Genomic DNA, 20,032 nt, shown 5'->3' on the forward strand with positions numbered 1-20,032 from the left:
TGGTCATGTGACCCGGCAACTGTCCTAAGTAAAACGCCAGTTGCCGAGTGTCTGAATTTGGATCACATGATCACGGGGACGCTGCAAGGGCCGTAGGCGTGAATACCGGTCAGAAGTCAGGTTGGTTGGTTGGTTTTTGAAAATTTTACTGGTTTTCTAATGTTACAGGAAGGGACATGGTGGCTCAGTGGGTTAGGACGCTGAGCTTGTCGATCAGAAGGTCGGCAGTTTGGCGGGTCGAATCCCGAGTGCCGCGTAGCAGAGTGAGCGTCTGTTACGCGTCCCAGCTTCTGCCAACCTAGCAGTTGGAAAGCACGTCAAAATGCAAGTAGAAAAACAGGGACCACTCCGGTGGGAAGGTAAGAGCGTTCCGTGCGCCTTTGGCGTCTAGTCATGCCGGCCACATGACCACGGAGACGTCCTCGGACAAGCGCTGGCTCTTCGGCTTTGAAATGGAGATGAGCACCGGCCCCTAGAGTCGGAAACGACTAGCACGCATGTGCGGAGGAACCTTTACCTTTAATGTTACATATTTGAAAAGCAACGTGACGGCTGAGTTACAATAATTCAATTACATGCAAATATCATTAATGCAAATCTCAAACTATTACAGTAAATATTTCCTCTCTTTTTTTCCCCTTAATACGCACTGTCTCGTACTTAACACAATTTTTATTCTAACAATCAAAGGCAACTTTCTTACATTTATCAAGAGCTTTTAGTTTATATGTACCTAAACTGTTTCAACCATCAATCTTTTAGACAATCAGTAACCTAGTGACTTTTTCTCAGTTTTAATTTTCCATTAGTATTTAAATTGAACGTTTAATATTTTATCATTTCCAAATTTTAAATGACCCCCAATTCCCTTTATCACAATTCCTCACATAATCTGGTGTTCAGGGTACACGTCTTATCTATTTACGTTCTCGCCATCTACCTCAACAAATTGATACCACAATATAATATTCTTATTTTCTAATAATTTCCAAATAGGTCACTTTTTCCAGAGCCGTTGCAACTTCGAACAGTTGCTAAACGAATGGCTGTAAGTGTGTGTGTGTGTGTGTGTGAGAGAGAGAGAGAGGGGGGGGGCGGCTATCTGAATTAATTTGAATTAATTAATTGAACTAATTCCAGCGGACCTCGACGTAGGCTTTAATGCCCGCCAGTGGCCCGTTCTTCCCCTCGTCTTTCCGCAGATCAGGAGCTTTTGGAGAAAGAAATTGCATGTGTCTCCGTTTGTAAATTGATCCCTAGTTTTGATCCTGTGACCACGGGGTCCTCACATGGGCACCAATCGTAAGTCACCTTTGACAGCGCCCTCGTAACTTTGAGTGGTTGTTAAAATGAAGAGTCGTGAGGCACAACCAGCCCCCAAGGCAGGGGTCTCCAACCGTGGCAACTTTTAAGACTTGTGGACTTCAAGTCCCAGAATTCCCCACCCAGGCTACGAACTCTGGGAGTTGAAGTCCACGCACCTGAAAGTTGCCGAGGTTGAGAGAAACTAGTGTAGGACAGGGGTCTCCAACCGTGGCAACTTTTAAGACTTGTGGACTTCAACTCCCAGAATTCCTCAGCCAGCGTGCCTGGCTGAGGAATTCTGGGAGTTGAAGTCCACAAGCAGGGTTCTTCAAACGTGGCCCTTTTATGACTTGTGGACTTCAAGTCCCAGAATTCCTCGTGCCTGGCTGAGGAATTCTGGGACTTGAAGTCCACAAGTCTTAAAGTTGCCAAGTTTGAAGACCCCTGCTCCAAAGCGTAAGCCTCCCACCTCATCAACTCTTCTCACAGCCATCTGATGCCTTACCTAGGTGTGTGTTTGCCACAAAGCCGTTCATTGGCGTATCCAGATTTGCCTCTTCCCTGCTAACCGGGCCATCGTTCCACATGAGATCAAAGCCTCCGACGCGCTTTTCCTTCCCTGTCAAACTAAGGACAAAGAATGAAAGAAAGAGGGACTGGGGGTGGGGTTGGGGGGGACCGACCCGATAGCCATGTTCCAGTATTGGAGGGGCTGCCCCAAAGAAGAGGGGGTCAACCTATTCTCCAAAGCACCAGAAGACAAGGACAAGAAGCAACAGATGGAAACTCATCAAGGAGAGAAGCAACCTGGAACTAAGGAGAAACTTCCTGACAGTGAGAACAATCAACCAGTGGAACTCCCTGCCACCAAAAGTTGTGAATGCTCCAACAGTGGAAGTTTTCAAGAAGAGATTGTACAGCCATTTGTCTGAAGTGGTATAGGGCAGAGGTCCCCAACCTTTTGGGCACCAGGGACCGGTTACGTGGAGAGAGGTTTTTCCGCGCACTGGAGGGTGTGTGGTTTTGTGTGCAGCCTGCATCCCACGGATGGGGCTTTGCTTGTTTATGCGGATTGGTTGCTGGCATGCCATGGACCGGGGGTTCGGGACCCGGTATAGGGTTCCCTGCCTGAGTAGGGTGTTGGACTAGAAGACCTCCAAGGTCCCTCCCAACTCTGTTAGTCTTCCTTTCATTCTGGAGCAAGGGAGTCTGTGCAGCGATCCATCTTCCATGTTTCGAATAGAATATAGAGTGATATAAAAAAGATGTTGAGACTCTGTAAAGAGTGCAGAGAAGAGTCACAAAGATGATAAGGGGACTGGAGGCTAAAACATACAAGGAACGGTTGCAGGAAATGAGTATGTCTAGTCCAGGGGTCGGCAACCTAAAAAAGGAAAAGAGCCACCGGGAACCGGTTCCATCACAAATTAAAAAAACTGGGAGCCGCGTGCGTGTGTCCATGCACGCGCATGCGCAAAAAACGTTTTGCGCATGCGCAAAACAGTTTTTTGCGCATGCGCGGACGCACGCGGTTGCCATTTTTTTTAAAAGTGAGATGGAACCGGTTCCCGGTTGCCCGACGGCGACGGCCCGTCTGCAAAGCTGCCGCTTTCGGCAGCTTTGCAGACGGGCCGCGGCAGCTTCCTCAAAGAGCGACGCCACGGCCCGTTCGCGCGGAGGTACGCGTGCACCTCTCCAAAGGTTTGGGGAGGTGCGCGCGCAGCTCCGCCCATTCGGGGAGGTGCGCGCGCACCTCTCGGAACGGGCCGCGGCGTCGCTCTTTCAGGAAGCTGCCGTGGCCCATCTGCAAAGCTGCCGCTTTCGGCAGCTTTGCAGACGGGCCGCGACAGCTTCCTCAAAGAACGACGCCGCGGCCCGTTCGTGCGGAGGTACGCGCGCACCTGTCCAAACGGGCGGTGCCACTCTCCATTTGGAGAGGTGCGCGCGCACCACTGCCCGTTCGAAGAGGTGCGCGCGCACCGGGCGGCTGGGAGCCGCAGGAGACGGCTCAAAGAGCCACATGCGGATCCGGAGCCGCGGGTTGCCGACCCGTGGCCTAGTCTAATGAAAAGAAGGACTATGGGTGACCGGGTAGCAGAATTCCAATATTGGAGGGGCTGCCACAAAGAAGAGATAGGTAGGTAGGTAGGTAGGTAGGTAGGTAGGTAGGTAGGTAGATAGATAGATAGATAGATAGATAGATAGATAGATAGATAGATAGATAGATAGATAGACAGACAGACAGACAGACAGACAGACAGACAGACAGACATGGATGGATGGATGGATGGATGGATGGATGGAAAGGTGGAGATAAATAGATAAGATGGATGGGTGAATGGATGGATGAATATAGATAGATGATAGGGATGGATGGATGGAAAGGTGGAGATAGATAGATAGATAGATAGATAGATAGATAGATAGATAGATAGATAGACAGACAGACACAGACAGACAGACAGACAGACAGGAAGAAAGGACAGATAGATTTATATGGATGGATGGATGGATGGATGGATGGATGGACAGATACAATAGATACGATAAATTTGGATGGACACATAGATGATAGATAGATAGATAGATAGATAGATAGATGATAGATATAAGATGGATGGATGGATGGATGGATATAGATAGATGATAGGGATGGATGGATGGAAAGGTGGAGATAGATGATAGATGGATGGATAGATAGATAGATAGATAGATAGATAGATAGATAGATAGATAGATAGATAGATAGATGATAGATGGATGGATAGATAGATAGATAGATAGATAGATAGATAGATAGATAGATAGATGATAGATGGATGGATGGATGGATAGAGATAGATAGATAGATAGATAGATAGATAGATAGATAGATAGATAGATAGATAGATAGATAGATAGATAGATAGATGATAGATAGATAGATAGATAGATAGATATAAGATGGATGGATGGATATAGATAGATGATAGGGATGGATGGATGGAAAGGTGGAGATAGATAGATAGATAGATAGATAGATAGATAGATAGATAGATAGATAGATAGATAGATAGATAGATAGATGATAGATAGATAGATAGATAGATAGATAGATAGATGATGATAGATGGATGGATAGATAGATAGATAGATAGATAGATAGATAGATAGATAGATAGATAGATAGATAGATAGATAATAGATGGATGGATAGATGATGGATGGATGGATAGATAGATAGATAGATAGATAGATAGATAGATAGATAGATAGATACATATAAGATGGATGGATGGATATAGATAGATGATAGGGATGGATGGATGGAAAGGTGGAGCTAGATAAGATAATTATCTCTCTAGATAGATGATAGACAGATGATAGAGACAGACAGACAGATGGAAGATAGTAGAGGGAGGGAGGGAGGGAATGAGGGAAAGAGAGAACGATCTAGTCTTAAGAGAAGAACGGTTGCAGGATTGGGGTTTGGCTAGTCTAAAGAAAAGAAGGACCAGTGGTGACATGAGAGCCGTGTTGCAATATTTGAAGGGCAGCCACAAAGAAGTGTGTGTGGGGGGGTCAACGTATTCTCCAAAGCCCCTGAAGGCAGGAGAAGAAGCAACGGATGGAAACCGATCAAGGAGAGAAGCAACCCGGAACTAAGAAGAAACTTTATAACAGTGAGGACAATTAACCAGTGGAACGACCTGCCTCCAGAAGTGGTGAATGCTCCAACACTGGAGGCTTTTAAGAAGAGACTGGACAGCCATTTGTCTGGAATGGTACAGGGACTCCTGCCTCAAGGAAGGGGTTGGACTAGAAGACCTCCAAGGTCCCTTCCAACTTTTGTTATTCTGTTATTCAGTGGAACAACCTGCTTCCAGAAATAATGGGTGCTCCTATCACTGGAGGTTTTTAAGAAAAGACTGGACAGCCGTTTTTTTTCTGGAATCTCCTGCTTCAGCAGAGGGCTGGACTAGAAGGCCTCTGGGATCCCTTCCCGCTCTGTTATTCTGTTAAATGGAGCATATAGGATGCAGCTGATGACCCAGTTAGTTTGATTTAATTTCTCCTGTTTCTGGCTTTCTTAAACTTCAGCAGCATTGACGCCAAGGGGTTTTCCTATTTCCAGACTGAATCCCACGTTTTGGGGGATTTGCACACCCAACAACAACAACAAAAGAAAACCCTTAACGGCCTGAACATCCTGGCTTATCTGAATAACAGCCCATCATATAGTAGACTAATGTCTTCCTTTAATGGAGCAGGTCCTTTGGTGGGAGTAGCTTTAGAGCAGAAGCAGATTTAACATCAAGGCTAGAGCAAAAAAAAAAGTGTGTGTGTGTGTGTGTCTGTGCGAACCCCCTGGGAATCCGTTAAAAAAATTCTAAATGAAGACATTCCTTGTGCTAAATGTTCAAAGGACCACATTCTTCCCTTCTCTCAAATTCAACCTCCATCAGTATGTTGGGTTGGCCAACGTCATCATCCCCAGATAGCATGACCATGGGTTTAGAATAGAATAAAGCTGGAAGGGACCTTGGAGGTCCTCTAGTCCAGCCCCCTGCTCAAGCAGGAGAACCTATACCGTCTCTGACAGGTGAATGTCCAGTCTCTTCTTAAAAATCTCCAGTGATGGAGCACCCACGATTTTTTAAATATAACATTTTATTGATTTTTCTCATTTTACAGCTGAATATTTAAAAAGCAATGTGTTGACTGGGTTAATCCATAGTTCAGTAGTTTACATAAATCTTTAGTATAAATCTCAAGGTTGACTCAGCCTTCCATCCTTCCCAGGTAGGTAAAATGAGGACCCAGATTGTTGGGGGCAATTAAGCTGACTTTGTAATAATGCCGCTTGGGGGGGGGGGGCAAAGCCCTAATAAGCAGGCATATACATAGAATGAAGGCTATTGCTAAGCACATTGGTTTGTGCTTCTTAGATTGTAAGCCGCCCTGAGTCTTCGGAGAAGGGCGGGATATAAATGGGATTAAAAATAAAATAAAATAAAATAAAAATCTCATGTTACAACATCAAATATTTCCTCTCCTTTTCCATTAATATCTGTTATCTCACATTGGGCTAGTACAATTCTTATTGTTATCAACTAAATAAAAAGGCCCACGATTTCTGGTGGCAGGCTGTTCCACTGGTTGATTGTCCTCATCCTCAGGAAGTTTCTTCTTAATTCCAGGTTGCTTCTCTCTTTGGTCAGTTTCCAACCATTGTTTCTCGTACTGCCCTCTGGTGCCCTTTGGTGAACAACCTGGCCCCCTTTGCCCACCTGGAAAGGACCAGGTTGAAGATGGCCAGCCTGACTGATCATGTATAGTCAGATCTTGGTTTAATGCAAGGAACAACAGGGCAGCCATGAAGTTGGTCCTGTCATCTGAAAGCTTTCTTGGTGTCTCCTGATGTCAGGCGTGGACAAACTGGGTTGAAACGCTGCCACGCTGCCTTCGTGCTCTACTCACCGGCCTTCCATGTCCACAATGTTCAGTGTGTCTTCCAAGAGGCGTGTCTTGAGGTCGTGGTCTTCCTGGCTGCTAGCGGTCAGAGAAGGCGAGGCATTGACCTCTAAGAGCCACCTGGGCAGGGACAGCACAAAGAAGGTCAGAGGCAGAGGAGGATTCGTCGCAGGCGAAGCTTGGACGGGAAGTTGGAGGATTGTTCTAGTGTCCAATTGTTTGGAATTGTGGGGTCCTTTTGTGTCTGATGTTTCGTGACCCAACTACGGAGCATCATCAGTGCTAGAAGGGAGAAGGAGGAGGACAACAACGACAACTGTGGGGTCCCTGGTGCTCTCTGAGCTTGGTTGTTTTTTTGCAGACATTTCATGACCCAACTAGGGAACATCATCAGTGCTAGAAGGGAGGGGGGGTTGAAGATAGGAGAAGAGGAGGAGGAGGAGGAGGAGGAGGAGGAGGAGGAGGAGGAAGAAGAAGAGAAGGACGACTGTGGGGTCCTTGGTGCTCTCTGAGCTTGGTGGTTTTCGTGCAGACATTTCATGACCCAACTAGGGAACATCATCAGTGCTAGAAGGGAAGGGGGGGGTTTGAAGATAGGAGAAGAGGAGGAGGAGGAGGAGGAGGAGGAGGAGGAGGAGGAGGAGGAAGAGAAGGAGGACTGTGGGGTCCTTGGTGCTCTCTGAGCTTGGTGGTTTTCGTGCAGACATTTCATGACCCAACTAGGTGACATCATCAGGTCTAGAAGGGAGTCAGGTTTGGGAGGAGGAGGAGGAGTAGGAAGACTATGGGGTCCTTCGGACTCTCTGAGCTTGGTGCTTTTCTTGCAGACGTTTCATGGCCCCAACTAGGGAACATCATCAGTGCTGGAAGGAAGGAGGAGGAGGAGGAGGAGGAGGAGGAGGAGGAGGAGGAGGAGGAGGAGGAGGAGGAGGAAAAAGACTGTGGGGTCCTTGGTGCTCTGTGAGCTTGGTGGTTTTCTTGCAGATGTTTCATGGCCCAACTAGGGAACATCATCAGTGCTAGAAGACATTGTGGAAAGGAGGAGGAGGAGGAGGAGGAGGAGGACTGTGGGGTCCCTGGTGCTCTCTGAGCTTGGTTGTTTTTTTGCAGACATTTCATGACCCAACTAGGGAACATCATCAGTGCTAGAAGGGAGGGGGGGTTGAAGATAGGAGAAGAGGAGGAGGAGGAGGAGGAGGAGGAGGAGGAGGAAGAAGAGAAGGACGACTGTGGGGTCCTTGGTGCTCTCTGAGCTTGGTGGTTTTCGTGCAGACATTTCATGACCCAACTAGGGAACATCATCAGTGCTAGAAGGGAGGGGGGGGGGTTTGAAGATAGGAGAAGAGGAGGAGGAGGAGGAGGAGGAGGAGGAGGAGGAGGAGGAAGAGAAGGAGGACTGTGGGGTCCTTGGTGCTCTCTGAGCTTGGTGGTTTTCGTGCAGACATTTCATGACCCAACTAGGTGACATCATCAGGTCTAGAAGGGAGTCAGGTTTGGGAGGAGGAGGAGGAGGAGGAGGAGTAGGAAGACTATGGGGTCCTTGGTGCTCTCTGAGCTTGGTGCTTTTCTTGCAGACGTTTCATGGCCCCAACTAGGGAACATCATCAGTGCTGGAAGGAAGGAGGAGGAGGAGGAGGAGGAGGAGGAGGAGGAGGAGGAGGAGGAGGAGGAGGAGGAGGAGGAGGAGGAAAAAGACTGTGGGGTCCTTGGTGCTCTGTGAGCTTGGTGGTTTTCTTGCAGATGTTTTATGACCCAACTAGGTAACATCATCAGGGCTAGAAGGGAGGAGGGTTTGCAGAGTGGAGGAGGAGGAGGAGCAGGAAGGTCTCTGGGGTCCTTGGACGTCTCTGAGCTTGGATGTTTTCTCGTAGACGTTTCATGATCCAAGTAGGGATCATCATCAGTGCTAGAAGGGAGATGGAGGAGGGGGAGGACTGAGGGGTCCTTGGAGGTCTCTAAACTTGTTTTCTTGCAGGCATTTTATGACCCAACTAGCGAATATCATCAGTGCTAGAAGGGAGGAGGAGGAGGAGGAGGAGGACGACGACGACGACTATGGGATCCTTGGTGCTCTCTCAGCTTGATTGTTTTCTTGTAGACATTTTATGACCCAACTAGGGAACATCAGCAGGGCTAAAATTGAAGGGGAGGAAGAGGAGGAACGGGACTGTGGGGTCCTTGGTGCTCTTGGGGCTTGGTGGTCTCCTTCCAGACATTCTAGGGAACTTCATCATCCATGCTTGAAGCTGCCCTCCCTTCTAGCCCTGATGACGTTCGCTAGCTGGGTCACGAAACGTCCGCGAGAAAAGCCGCGAAGATCAGAGAGCACCAAGCACCCCTCCCCCCTCAGCCACGTTGAGCCAAATTAGAAATAGTCCTCGGCTTACGACGCCAATGGGGATCAGACTTTCCCTCGCTAAGCAAGTCAGTTCTCACATTGCTGCCTGGCTGGGGCACTCTGGGAGTTGAAGTCCACCTGCCCCCCCCCAAAGGCCAAAGGTCAGGAGAGGCTATCTGAAGTCCACCCCTCCTGCTCCCCTCCTCCTTACGGCTTGAGGTTCTGGTCGATCAGGATGTCGTAACCGTAGAGCTCAAAGCAGTGCTTGTCGCTGATGATGACTTTCTGGACGCTCTGGAGGCTCTTGATGAAGATGTTGTCCATCTCGGAGAAGAGCATCTCCACAGCTTCGGCCCCGTGCTTGGCCGTCAGGTAGACGCGGAATTGCTGGATCATCCATTTGCAGCCCTGCCAGGAAAGAAGGCCAACAGACATGGAGGACGGCCTTCACCTCGGGCCAAGAAGCACCGGAGGGAAGACCAGGCCTGAGGTTCATCTCCAGAAACGGGACACCCACCCACCCACACCCAAGTTGCTTCTCTTTCTTTGGCGTCGTAACATTGCTGCTGTGTCTGCCAATCACCCCGTCCACCGAGTTGGGGATTTATTTCACACTTTACCGGTCAATTCGTGGGCTCCTCGGTGCTCTCTGAGCTTGGTGGTTTTCGTGCAGACATTTCATGACCCAACTAGGTGACATCATCAGGTCTAGAAGGGAGTCAGGTTTGGGAGGAGGAGGAGGAGGAGGAGGAGGAGGAGGAGGAGGAGGAGGAGGAGGAGGAGGAGGAGGAGGAGGAGGAGGAAGACTATGGGGTCCTTGGGACTCTCTGAGCTTGGTGCTTTTCTTGCAGACGTTTCATGGCCCAACTAGGGAACATCATCAGTGCTGGAAGGAAGGAGGAGGAGGAGGAGGAGGAGGAGGAGGAGGAGGAGGAGGAGGAGGAAAAAGACTGTGGGGTCCTTGGTGCTCTGTGGGCTTGGTGGTTTTCTTGCAGACATCTTATGACCCAACAAGGGGACATCATCAAGGCTAGAAGGGAGTGGGGTTTGCAGGGGGGAGGAGGAGGAGGAGGAGGAGGAGGAGGAGGAGGAGGGAGAGGAGGAGGGCTGTATGGTTCTTGGTGATCTCTGATGGTTTTGTTGCAGACACTTCATGACCAAACTAGGTGTTCTGAACCAGCCCTCTTCCGGCCTTGTAGTAAGGCAAACCCCTATTCCAACAGAAGAGACTGGAGAGCGTCCAAGGCTGAAAAGCGTTTGCCAAGATTTAATAGTCAATTAACAAAACAAGAAACAAAAACACAGGAACTTGAATCCTCAAGCAGAAGGGTTGCTTTCAGCAACCAGCCCCTCCCCAAACACTCCTTTTATTGAGAGCTCAGGGCGTGGTCTCTCTGTGCCTCCTCCCGAGGAGTCCCACAGCCTTTCTTTGTTTGTTCCTGCTCGACTGCCTCCTGCGTCGGGCGTCCTTGAACAGGGCCAGCTGTGGGTCATCATCCTCCGCACTATCGGGCTCACGCAGCTGAGAGGAGGTCCCCGGCTGAGGGCTCTGCAAAGCCTCCAAGCCATCATCAGCCGGTTCGTCTCCCTCCTCCCCCTCATCTGAGTCATCCGATACATCCGAGCCGGCTGCCGGGCCCACAGGCTGGCCCTGAGTCACAACACTAGGGATCATCATCATCAGGGCTAGAAGGGAATGGGGTGTGTGGAGAGGAGGAGGAGGAGGAGGAGGAGGAGGAGGAGGAGGAGGAGGAGGACTGTGGATTCCTAGGTGGTTCTCTGAGCTGGGCGGTTTTCTTGCAGACATTTCATGACCCAACTAGGGAACATCATCAGTGCTGGAAGGAAGGAAGGAAGGAAGGAAGGAAGGAGGAGGAGGAGGAGGAGGAGGAGGAGGAGGAGGAGGAGGAGGAGGAGGAAAAAGACTGTGGGGTCCTTGGTGCTCTGTGAGCTGGGTGATTTTCTTGCAGATGTTTCATGACCCAACTAGGGAACATCATCAGTGCTAGAAGGGAGGAGGGGGGGTTGCAAGGGAGAGGAAGAGAAGAAGTACTGGGGGGAGGGGGTTGGTGGATCAAAATAACAAATAGCTGCCTTGGAGCTCTGCTCTTATTTTCTGCTTAATTTTAAAAACGGGATTCTTGCCAACTGCTCACAGAACTAATCTATGGCCTTATAAGGTGAGGAATCAAAAGGTATTGTGGGAAGTCAGCCCCCCACCCCAGAGAAGGAAATATTAAAAAGGCAGAATATTATATTTCCTCAAAGGATCTTAAAGAGGCAGAAAAGCATCCCCAGTTTTTTTCTTAATAGCCCCAAGTCTCCCTCCCCCAAGCGGAAACCAGCTCTGTAGAAATGCAGATGTGATAATCCATTCAGGAAGGTTGGAGGCCCCCAGCTAGAAGCTTAAGAAGACAAAGACACCTAAAATCTACATACCTCACCCAAACTCTTAAGACAGGACATAATAGGATTAACCCACAGATGCCAAAGGGTCACAGGTCAGAATACATGACACAGGAAATACAAAGCCTCAAACAGGAACAGGAAACAACTCCAAACAAAAGGCTCCAGAGGGTATAAAAACCCACTCCCTACATGTGCTCGACCCTTTTTTTTTCTTCCAGAGCCATCTTCCTGTCTGGCTCTCCTCTTCAACAAACTGCAACCTTCTTTCTAAAGCAGTCGCCATGTTGTTTATTCCCAGCTTGGACTCAACCACGATGAAGACTTTTCTTTCGACAGTATAAAGGAAACTTTAAAAAAAAAAGGCTTACTTTCTCGGGATCGTAGTCGGGGGCCGTCTTCTGCACAGCTACGTTGGTCAGGTGAATATCTGGCATCGGGGTTGGAGCTAAGGATCGTGCAAATTGGACAGAAAACTGCAAGTGCTCCTCGACTTTCCATCGCTCAGAGTTACAGTGGCACTGAAAAAGCGATTCCCACAATAGCAGCCCGCTTCACCATCGTCGGCTTTCCTGCTGCCTCCTTCAGCATCCCTGCGGATCTGTCTCTTTGCATTGACAGGGGACTGAAGGAGACATACAGTCACACACCACCTCAAGGAGTTGTACGCCTCTTTTAACAAAGGGGAAGGTTTCTCCTCCGAGCTTGTGGGTCGGTTTCCGAAGCGTTTCGTTACCCGTTACTAGGTAGCATCTCCAGCGGAGTTTAAGGGGGTGTTCTTCTGTTCGTCAGGGCTTCAGGTGTGGGCGGGTGGAGGGTCTGCTGATGGGTCAGGTGTGAGTCGTCAGCGAGAGGCTTGCGATGGGTCTTGCGATGAGGTGGTTACATCAGCTCAAGGTTCTTGGGAGGTGAACTGATGAGAGGTGGGGGATTGTCCGGGATGGTTGAGGATTCTGAGAGGTTGTAGGTCAGCGTGTCTGTTGATGGAACTGCCAGACCCATCACAAGACCCTCATTAAACACACCCACCCCTGAAGCCCTTGATGCCGACATCCCCTAAACCAGGGGTCCCCAACCCCCGGTCCGTGGACCGGTACTGGGCCACGGCATGCCAGCAACCAGTCCGCACAAGCAAGCAAAGCCCTATCCGCAGGATGCAGGCAGCACACAAAACCACGCACGCTCCGGTCCATGGGAAAACCTCTCTCCACGTAACGGTCTCTGGGGCCCAAAAGGTTGAGGACCCCTGCCCCAAACGCCACTGAAGATGTTACCTAGCCTGGTAACAAAATGCTCTGAAACCAACCCAGAAGCTCGGAGAACGAAACTTTCCTCTCATCCTACACCAGAGCTAGAGATATTCGCCCCTATTGCAAATCTCTTTTGATCTCTAAGTCAGGGGTGGGGGAACCGTAGGACTGGTGGACTGGCTGGCTCAGGCATTCTGGGAGTTGAAGTCCACCAGTCATCAAAGGGCCATGGTTCCCCACCCCTGCCTAAGGTATTATTTCTCAAGGTTGCCTACTGGGGTTGGTTAGAGAACTCTGGGATGTTTTTCTATTATTGTCCTTTCTTTTTTTTTAAATCCTTCCTAGCAAATGCCCCTGCTGTGTATTAAATCAGTGGTTCCCAACTTTGGCCTCTTTAAAATGTGTGGACTTCAACTCCCAGAATTCCCCAGTCAGCATGCTTGCGGTTGAATGGGCTTCAACTTAAAGCCAACACAGTGCTAGGCTGCATCAACAGAGGGATAGAATCAAGATCACACGAAGTGTTAATACCACTTTACAAGGCCTTGGTAAGGCCACTCTTGGAATACTACATCCGGTTTTGGTCACCACGATGTAAAAAAGACATTGAGACTCTAGAAAGAGTGCAGAGAACAGCAACAAAGATGATTAAGGGACTGGAGGCTAAAAGAAATATGAAGAACGGTTGCTGGAATTGGGTATGTGTAGTTTAATGAAGAGAAGGACGAGGGGGGACATGATAGCAGTCTTCCAGTATCTCAGGGGCTGCCCCAAAGAAGAGGGAGTCAAGCTACTCTCCAAAGCACCTGAAAGTAGGACAAGAAGCAACGGAGGGAAACTCATCAAGGAGAGAAGCAACCTGGAACTAAGGAGGAATTTCCTAACAGTGAGGACAATCAACCAGTGGAACAACCTGCCTCCAGAAGGTGCAAATGCTCCAACACTGGAGGTTTTTAAGAAGAGACTGGCCAGCCATTTGTCTGAAATGGTATAGGGTTTCCTGCCTGAGCAGGGGGTTGGACTAGATGACCTCCAAGGTTCCTTTTCATCTTTATTATTATTAAAACTCCCAGAATTTCCCAGCCAAATAATAATCCAGGATCCAGGAAGCGTGGTATCTACCTGTCTGCTTATGACTTCCTTGGCAACACTGCTTCTTAAGAGGGAAGACCCCCTTCGCCCACCCAGGGCCCTTGAACATGGGTGGGCTAGCCTCTCCCAGCAGGCCTTGGGGCAATTGCCAGGGAGAGGCAATTGCCAGGCCTTCTCTGTGTTTGAACCCAAACCCATAAGGTTTTATTCAGCTTTCGGGGCCAGCTTTATAGGCTTACAACCACAATTGGACCCCAAACGTCTGCGGCTAAGCGAGACAGCGGTTAAACGAGTTTGGCTTCGTTGTGCGACCTTTCTTGCCACCGTCGTTAAGCGAATCACTGCAGTTTGTTAAATGGATTCTGCTGGGTTTTCCAGCCAGCAAGAGGCACTTCCTGCAATTCAGTTGGGACCCCACCCACCCCGTATATCGTCCCTGCCTCCCCCACCCCAGTAGCCCCCCCCCGGTCTCTCTGGAAGCGGGCCTCAGGATACACTGATCGTCCAGGGTGTTCAGGGTGAAGCGCGTGTTGGAGAAGCGAGCAAAACCGTCTCGGTACAGCCACGCTTTGAGAGGGAGATACTGCGGAAAGAGAAGTTGGTGATGAGAGGCAGGATCGTCCCAGAACTCGAGCCTGGGTTTTTCAACCTGGGCCACTTTAAGATAGGTGGACTTCAACTCCCAGAATTCCCCGGCCAGCATGCTTTAGGATGAATGGACTTCAACTCCCAGAATTCCCCGGCCAGCATGCATTAGGATGAATGGACTTCAACTCCCAGAATTCCCTGGCCAGCATGCTTTAGGATGAATGGACTTCAACTCCCAGAATTCCTCGGCCAGCATGCTTTAAGATGGGTGGACTTCAACTCCCAGAATTCCCCGGCCAGCATGCATTAGGATGAATGGACTTCAACTCCCAGAATTCCCTGGCCAGCATGCATTAGGATGAATGGACTTCAACTCCCAGAATTCCCCAGCCAGCATGCTTGAGGATGAATGGACTTCAACTCCCAGAATTCCCAGCCAGCATGCTTTAAGATGGGTGGACTTCAACTCCCAGAATTCCCCGGCCAGCATGCATTAGGATGAATGGACTTCAACTCCCAGAATTCCCTGGCCAGCATGCTTGAGGATGAATGGACTTCAACTCCCAGAATTCCCAGACAGCATGCTTGAGGATGGGTGGACTTCAACTCCCAGAATTCCCAGCCAGCATGCTTTAAGATGGGTGGACTTCAACTCCCAGAATTCCCCGGCCAGCATGCATTAGGATGAATGGACTTCAACTCCCAGAATTCCCCAGCCAGCATGCTTTAGGATGAATGGACTTCAACTCCCAGAATTCCCTGGCCAGCATGCATTAGGATGAATGGACTTCAGCTCCCAGAATTCCCAGCCAGCACGCTTTAAGATGGGTGGACTTCAACTCCCAGAATTCCCCAGCCAGCAATGATTTGAGATGGCTGGACTTCAACTCCCAGAATTCCCTGGGCAGCGTGAAGGTAGTCCTCAACTTACAACAGTAATGGAGCCTCTTAAGGTCATAAGTCGTCGTGATGGTTTTAAAGCGGGTCACGAGACCAGCCTGATTTGACGACCATTGGTTTGCAGCAAGCCACTAACTGAATGTGACGGTCATAAAGCAAGCACCATAGTCTTTAGGTGAAGGCTTCGGTCATTAAGCGAAGCCATTACTCGCTGTGAGGCATTTTTAACGAAAACCAGAAGTAAACATCAATTTTGGGCAAAAATGTCACATACCGCTAACGTGATGCAAGACCCTGGAAACAGCAGCCTAGTTGCTAAGCGCCCCAAACTCGGTCACGTGACCCCCCCAAGGGTGGGTGGGGGCAGCCATCAGAACTGCGGAGTTCACTTTATGACGGGCTGTCTTTGCTTAACGACGGCCATGAAGAAAGTCGTACAATTAGATCGGTGGTGACATAGGTCCATAACGGGCATTCTCCCTTAATGGTCGCATGCCGAGGACTCTCTGTACAGGCAGTCCTCAATTTACAACGGTTCATTTAGTGACCATTCAAAATTACAACGGCAGTGACGGAAAGGACCAGGCCATTTTTTTTATAGCTACCACCTTTGTGGTCACTATGGTTGTGTGATCAAATTTCAGACGCTTGGCAACTGGTTCATGCTTACGACGGTCGCTGGGTTCCAAGGTCACGCGATCCCCTCTTGCGACCGTCCAAGAAGCAAAGTCAATGGGGGAAGCTGGATTCCCTTAGCGACCACAGTGATTCACTGAACTATGGCGGGAGAAAGGTCGCCAAACGGGGCAAAAGCCACTTAGCAAATGTCTCGCTTAATGGCAGAAATTTTGGGCGCGATTCTGGCCGTAAGCCGAGGACCACCTGGGTTCCCAGAATTCCTTTCCCTTGTGTTTGGTTGAAAAGCCTTTTTCCACTGGGCTGGGAAGAGAATGGAAGGGGGAACTCACCGATGTTACCAAAACGTAGACCCGTAAGTCGAATTTCCGACCTGCGAACCGGAGAGAAATAAATTCATGAAACGCTCCGTTGTGATATGACAAGTCTTCAGTCCAGGGGTCTCAAACCCCCGGTGTAAGGTCTCTTGCTTGGGCAGTGGGTTGGACTAGATGACCTTCAAGGCCCCTCCCAACTCGGTTATTCTGATTCTAACCCTAACCAGGGGTGGGCAACCTTAGCTCTTTTATGACTCGTGGACTTCAACTCCCAGAATTCCTGAGCCAGCCATGCTGAGGGGAAAGGGAGAGGTTTCCAAGCTGAGCCATGCTGGCTCAGGAATTCTGGGAGTTGAAGTCCACAAGCCATGAGGGGGCCATAGTTCCCCCATGCTGGCTCAGGAATTCTGGGAATTAAAGTCCACGAATCATGAGGGGGCCACAGTTCCCCCATGCTGGCTCAGGAATTCTGGGAGTTGAAGTCCGCAAGCCATGAAGGGGCCATAGTTCTCGCATGCTGGCTCAGGAATTCTGGGAGTTGAAGTCCATGAGTCATATTTATTTTTCTCTCAGGGACTGATTTAATCTTTTTAATTGTTTTAACTTTTGTATTGATTTTTCTTTTAAACACCCTGTAAACCGCCCTGAGTCCTTCGGGAAAGGGTGGTATATAAATCTAAAAAAATAAATAAAATAAAATAAAATAAAAGAGCCAAGGTTGCGTACCCCTGCAAAAGGGCTCAGATTTTTTTTTTAAGTACAGCTAATCCTCCATTTATAACCCCCGTTGAGCCCCAAATCTCCATTGCTCAGGAAAACAGTCGTTAAGGGAATTTTGCCCCATTTTATTGTCGTTAAATGAATCACTGCAGTTGGGAAGTTAGTAATGCAGTTGTGAAGTGAATCCGGCTTCCCCACCACTCACTCTGCTTGTCAGCAGGTTGCAAAAGGGGATCAGGACACACACACACACACACACACACACACACACACACACACCGCAAAACCTCGCTTAGCAACAGAAACTGTGTGCTGGGTTGTGGTGGCAAGACTACATTCTGGCAAGATTCTGTGTGTAGGTGAACAGCAAGAAAGAAACTTGTTGTGATTCCTCGCCAGCCAGTGGATCCGGCAGCCAAGTCTGAGGAATCAGAGGAGGAGGAAGAGGAGGGTCCTGGAGTGACATCAGAGCCAGAGGAAGGCTCTGAGAAGCTCCGAGACTTACAGTCGGACGAGGAGCTCGGCCCCTCTACTCGCGCTCAGGCTGAGACACGGATGTGCTGGGAGCCTGAGTTGGACAGCGATGAAGCACAGCTGGGAAATATTCAGGATGCACAAATGCGCCGGCAAGAGAAGCGAGTAGGACAGAGGGATGCAGTGGGGTGGCTCCAAAGGCAAAGGAGAAGGCGTTAGGAAGCCACGCCTGGGCTGCATTATAAAAGGGAAGGTGTGGGAGGTGCTGGTTGCCGAAGGCTGCCGTTTGTGTTGAGGATGGAGTTTCTGTGGACTGTGTTTGTTTGACTTGGACGTTGACTCAGGTCTGTGAGAATAAAAGGGGTTTTTTCTTGGGATTCCTGCCTGTTTCTTGGAAGAGGGGTTTCTCCCTCTGAGCGTAACCAGGACTGACGTAGGCTGGGACACAACACAACTACTCAGAAGTAACTCTTAAGTGTCATTCTTGGTTCTTTGCTCCTGACAGTAGATGCTGTTCAAGAGATTTGAACTCAGGACAGGGCTAGCTAGGAAGCTGGATGTGCAGATGGTCCTCAATTTACAACCGTTCATTTACAGTAGTGACCGTTCAAGGTTACCATGGCACTGGAAAAAAAGTGATTTAGGACTTTTTCACTCTGACAACCGTTGTGGCATTCCCAGGGTCACACGGTCACAATTCGGACACTCGGCAACTGGTTCATACTTACGATGGTCGCGGCATCCCGGGGGTGACGTGACCCCCCCTTTCATACAGGTAGTCCTCAACTTACAACAGCTTGTTTAGTGACCGCTCAAAGTTACAACAGCACTGAAAGAAGCCACTTAACAACCGTTTTTCACACTGACAACCTTTGCAGCGTCTCCCTGATCATGTGATCAGAATTCGGCCGCTTAGCAAGTGGTTCATACTTACAACGGTTGCAGCGTCCTGGGGGTCACGTGATCCCCTTTCGCGACCTGCTAACAAGCCAGGTCCACGGGGTCAGCCAGATTCGCTTAACAACCATGCTACTAACTTCACTGCACTGATTCGCTTAGCGACCACGGCAATACAGGTCGTAAAATGGGGCAAAACTCAGCAACTAGCAAATGTCTCACTTAGCGATGGAAAGGTGGGTCCCAATTTTGTTCACAAGTCGAGGACTCCCAGCCTCTGGGTCGTGGGAACGGGCAACTTACCACCTATTAAGTACGGGTTCTCAATATAACGCTGAGCCACGTAATTCTCCACCGGAATGTCATCTTTCTGATCATCGGGGCGCACGGCATCCTGGGGAAGAAAGCAGGGGTCCTGGTGGGTTTAGGAAGAAGAACAAAAGCAAGAAGTGCAGGGATATATTGGGGGATGGGGGGTGGGGGGGAGAAAGGGGTCAAAAGCCAAGATGGTGCAATCGAAGACCTGACCTTTGTCCACGTGTGCGGGATCCCACGGTTGCAGCCTCCATTTTGACTTTGTGACCACTTGCGGATGGCCCTCTTATCTGGCCAGGATGTAGAACAGGGGTCTTCAAACCTGGCCCTTTTATGACCTGTGGACTTCAACTCCCAGAATTCCTCAGCCAACCCCCACGTCATAAAAGGGCCACGTTTGAAGACCCCTGATCTAGAAGGAGCAGCAAAGCTGTCTCCTCCTAGATCAGGGGTGGGAAACTATGGCCCTTTTATGACCTGCGGACTTCAACTCCCAGAATTCCTGAGCCGGCCCCACGTCATAAAAGGGCCATAGCTCCCCACCCTGATCTAGTTGATCCAAGGAGCAGCAGCAGAGGAGCCTTCTAAATCACGAAAGGAGCAGCTCCTTCTAGATCAGGAGTCTGATCCTTGGATCGTCTAGATCAGGGGTGGGGAACTGTGGCCCTTTTATGACTTGTGGACTTCAACTCCCAGAATTCCTCAGCCGGCCCCACATCATCAAAAGGACCATAGTTCCATACCCTGATCTAGATGGATCAAAGAAGGAGCAGCCAAGCAGCCTCCTAGATCATGACAGGAGGAGCAGCTCCTCCTAGATCAGGGATCTGCTCCTCCTTTGATCATCTAGATCAGGGTGGGGAACCGTGGCCCTTATATGACTTGTGGCTGGCTCAGGAATTCTGGGAGTTCAAGTCCACGGATCACAAAAGGGCCATAGTTCCACACCCCTGTTCTAGGCGACCAGAGGAGCCTTCTAGATCATGAAAGGAGCAGCAAAGTACCCTTCTAGATCATCAAAGAAGGAGCAGCTCCTTCTAGGTCAGGGGTCCCCAACCTTGGCAACTTTTCAACCGTGGCCACTTGTTAAGACTTGTGGACTTCAACTCCCAGAATTCTTCAGCCAAGCATGGGGTTGAAGTCCACAAGTCTTAAAAGTTACCCAGGTTGAAGACGCCTGTTCTAGATCATCAAAGCTCCTGAGAAGCCCAGAAATGGCTGTGAGGAACCCAGGCAACCGCCGTTGCAAGATGGGGGGTTGCCAGGAGATCTTTGGCGAGGCAGGAGCCCCAGCTGATGCGGAACCACCCATCCCGCTGTCCCCAAGGGGTCATGTGAAA

At 49.5% G+C, this 20,032-nt stretch overlaps 1 protein-coding gene across 1 annotated transcript in view; it reads right to left on the reverse strand.

The window, feature by feature from the left end:
- The window catches only part of TTLL9 (tubulin tyrosine ligase like 9), a gene marked incomplete at both ends in the record, with an annotated part of 32,790 nt that overhangs the window by 826 nt on the left and 11,932 nt on the right, over positions 1–20,032 (reverse strand). The window contains 7 exon segments of the mRNA XM_081323552.1: positions 1,811–1,932; positions 6,766–6,879; positions 9,309–9,505; positions 11,875–11,933; positions 14,341–14,428; positions 16,302–16,342; positions 18,681–18,771. Of these exon segments, the coding sequence (XP_081179678.1) occupies positions 1,811–1,932; positions 6,766–6,879; positions 9,309–9,505; positions 11,875–11,933; positions 14,341–14,428; positions 16,302–16,342; positions 18,681–18,771 (712 nt within the window).

The sequence above is a fragment of the Vipera berus genome (assembly GCF_964194415.1).
Source record: "Vipera berus genome assembly, chromosome: 3".
Lineage (NCBI taxonomy): Eukaryota > Metazoa > Chordata > Lepidosauria > Squamata > Viperidae > Vipera > Vipera berus.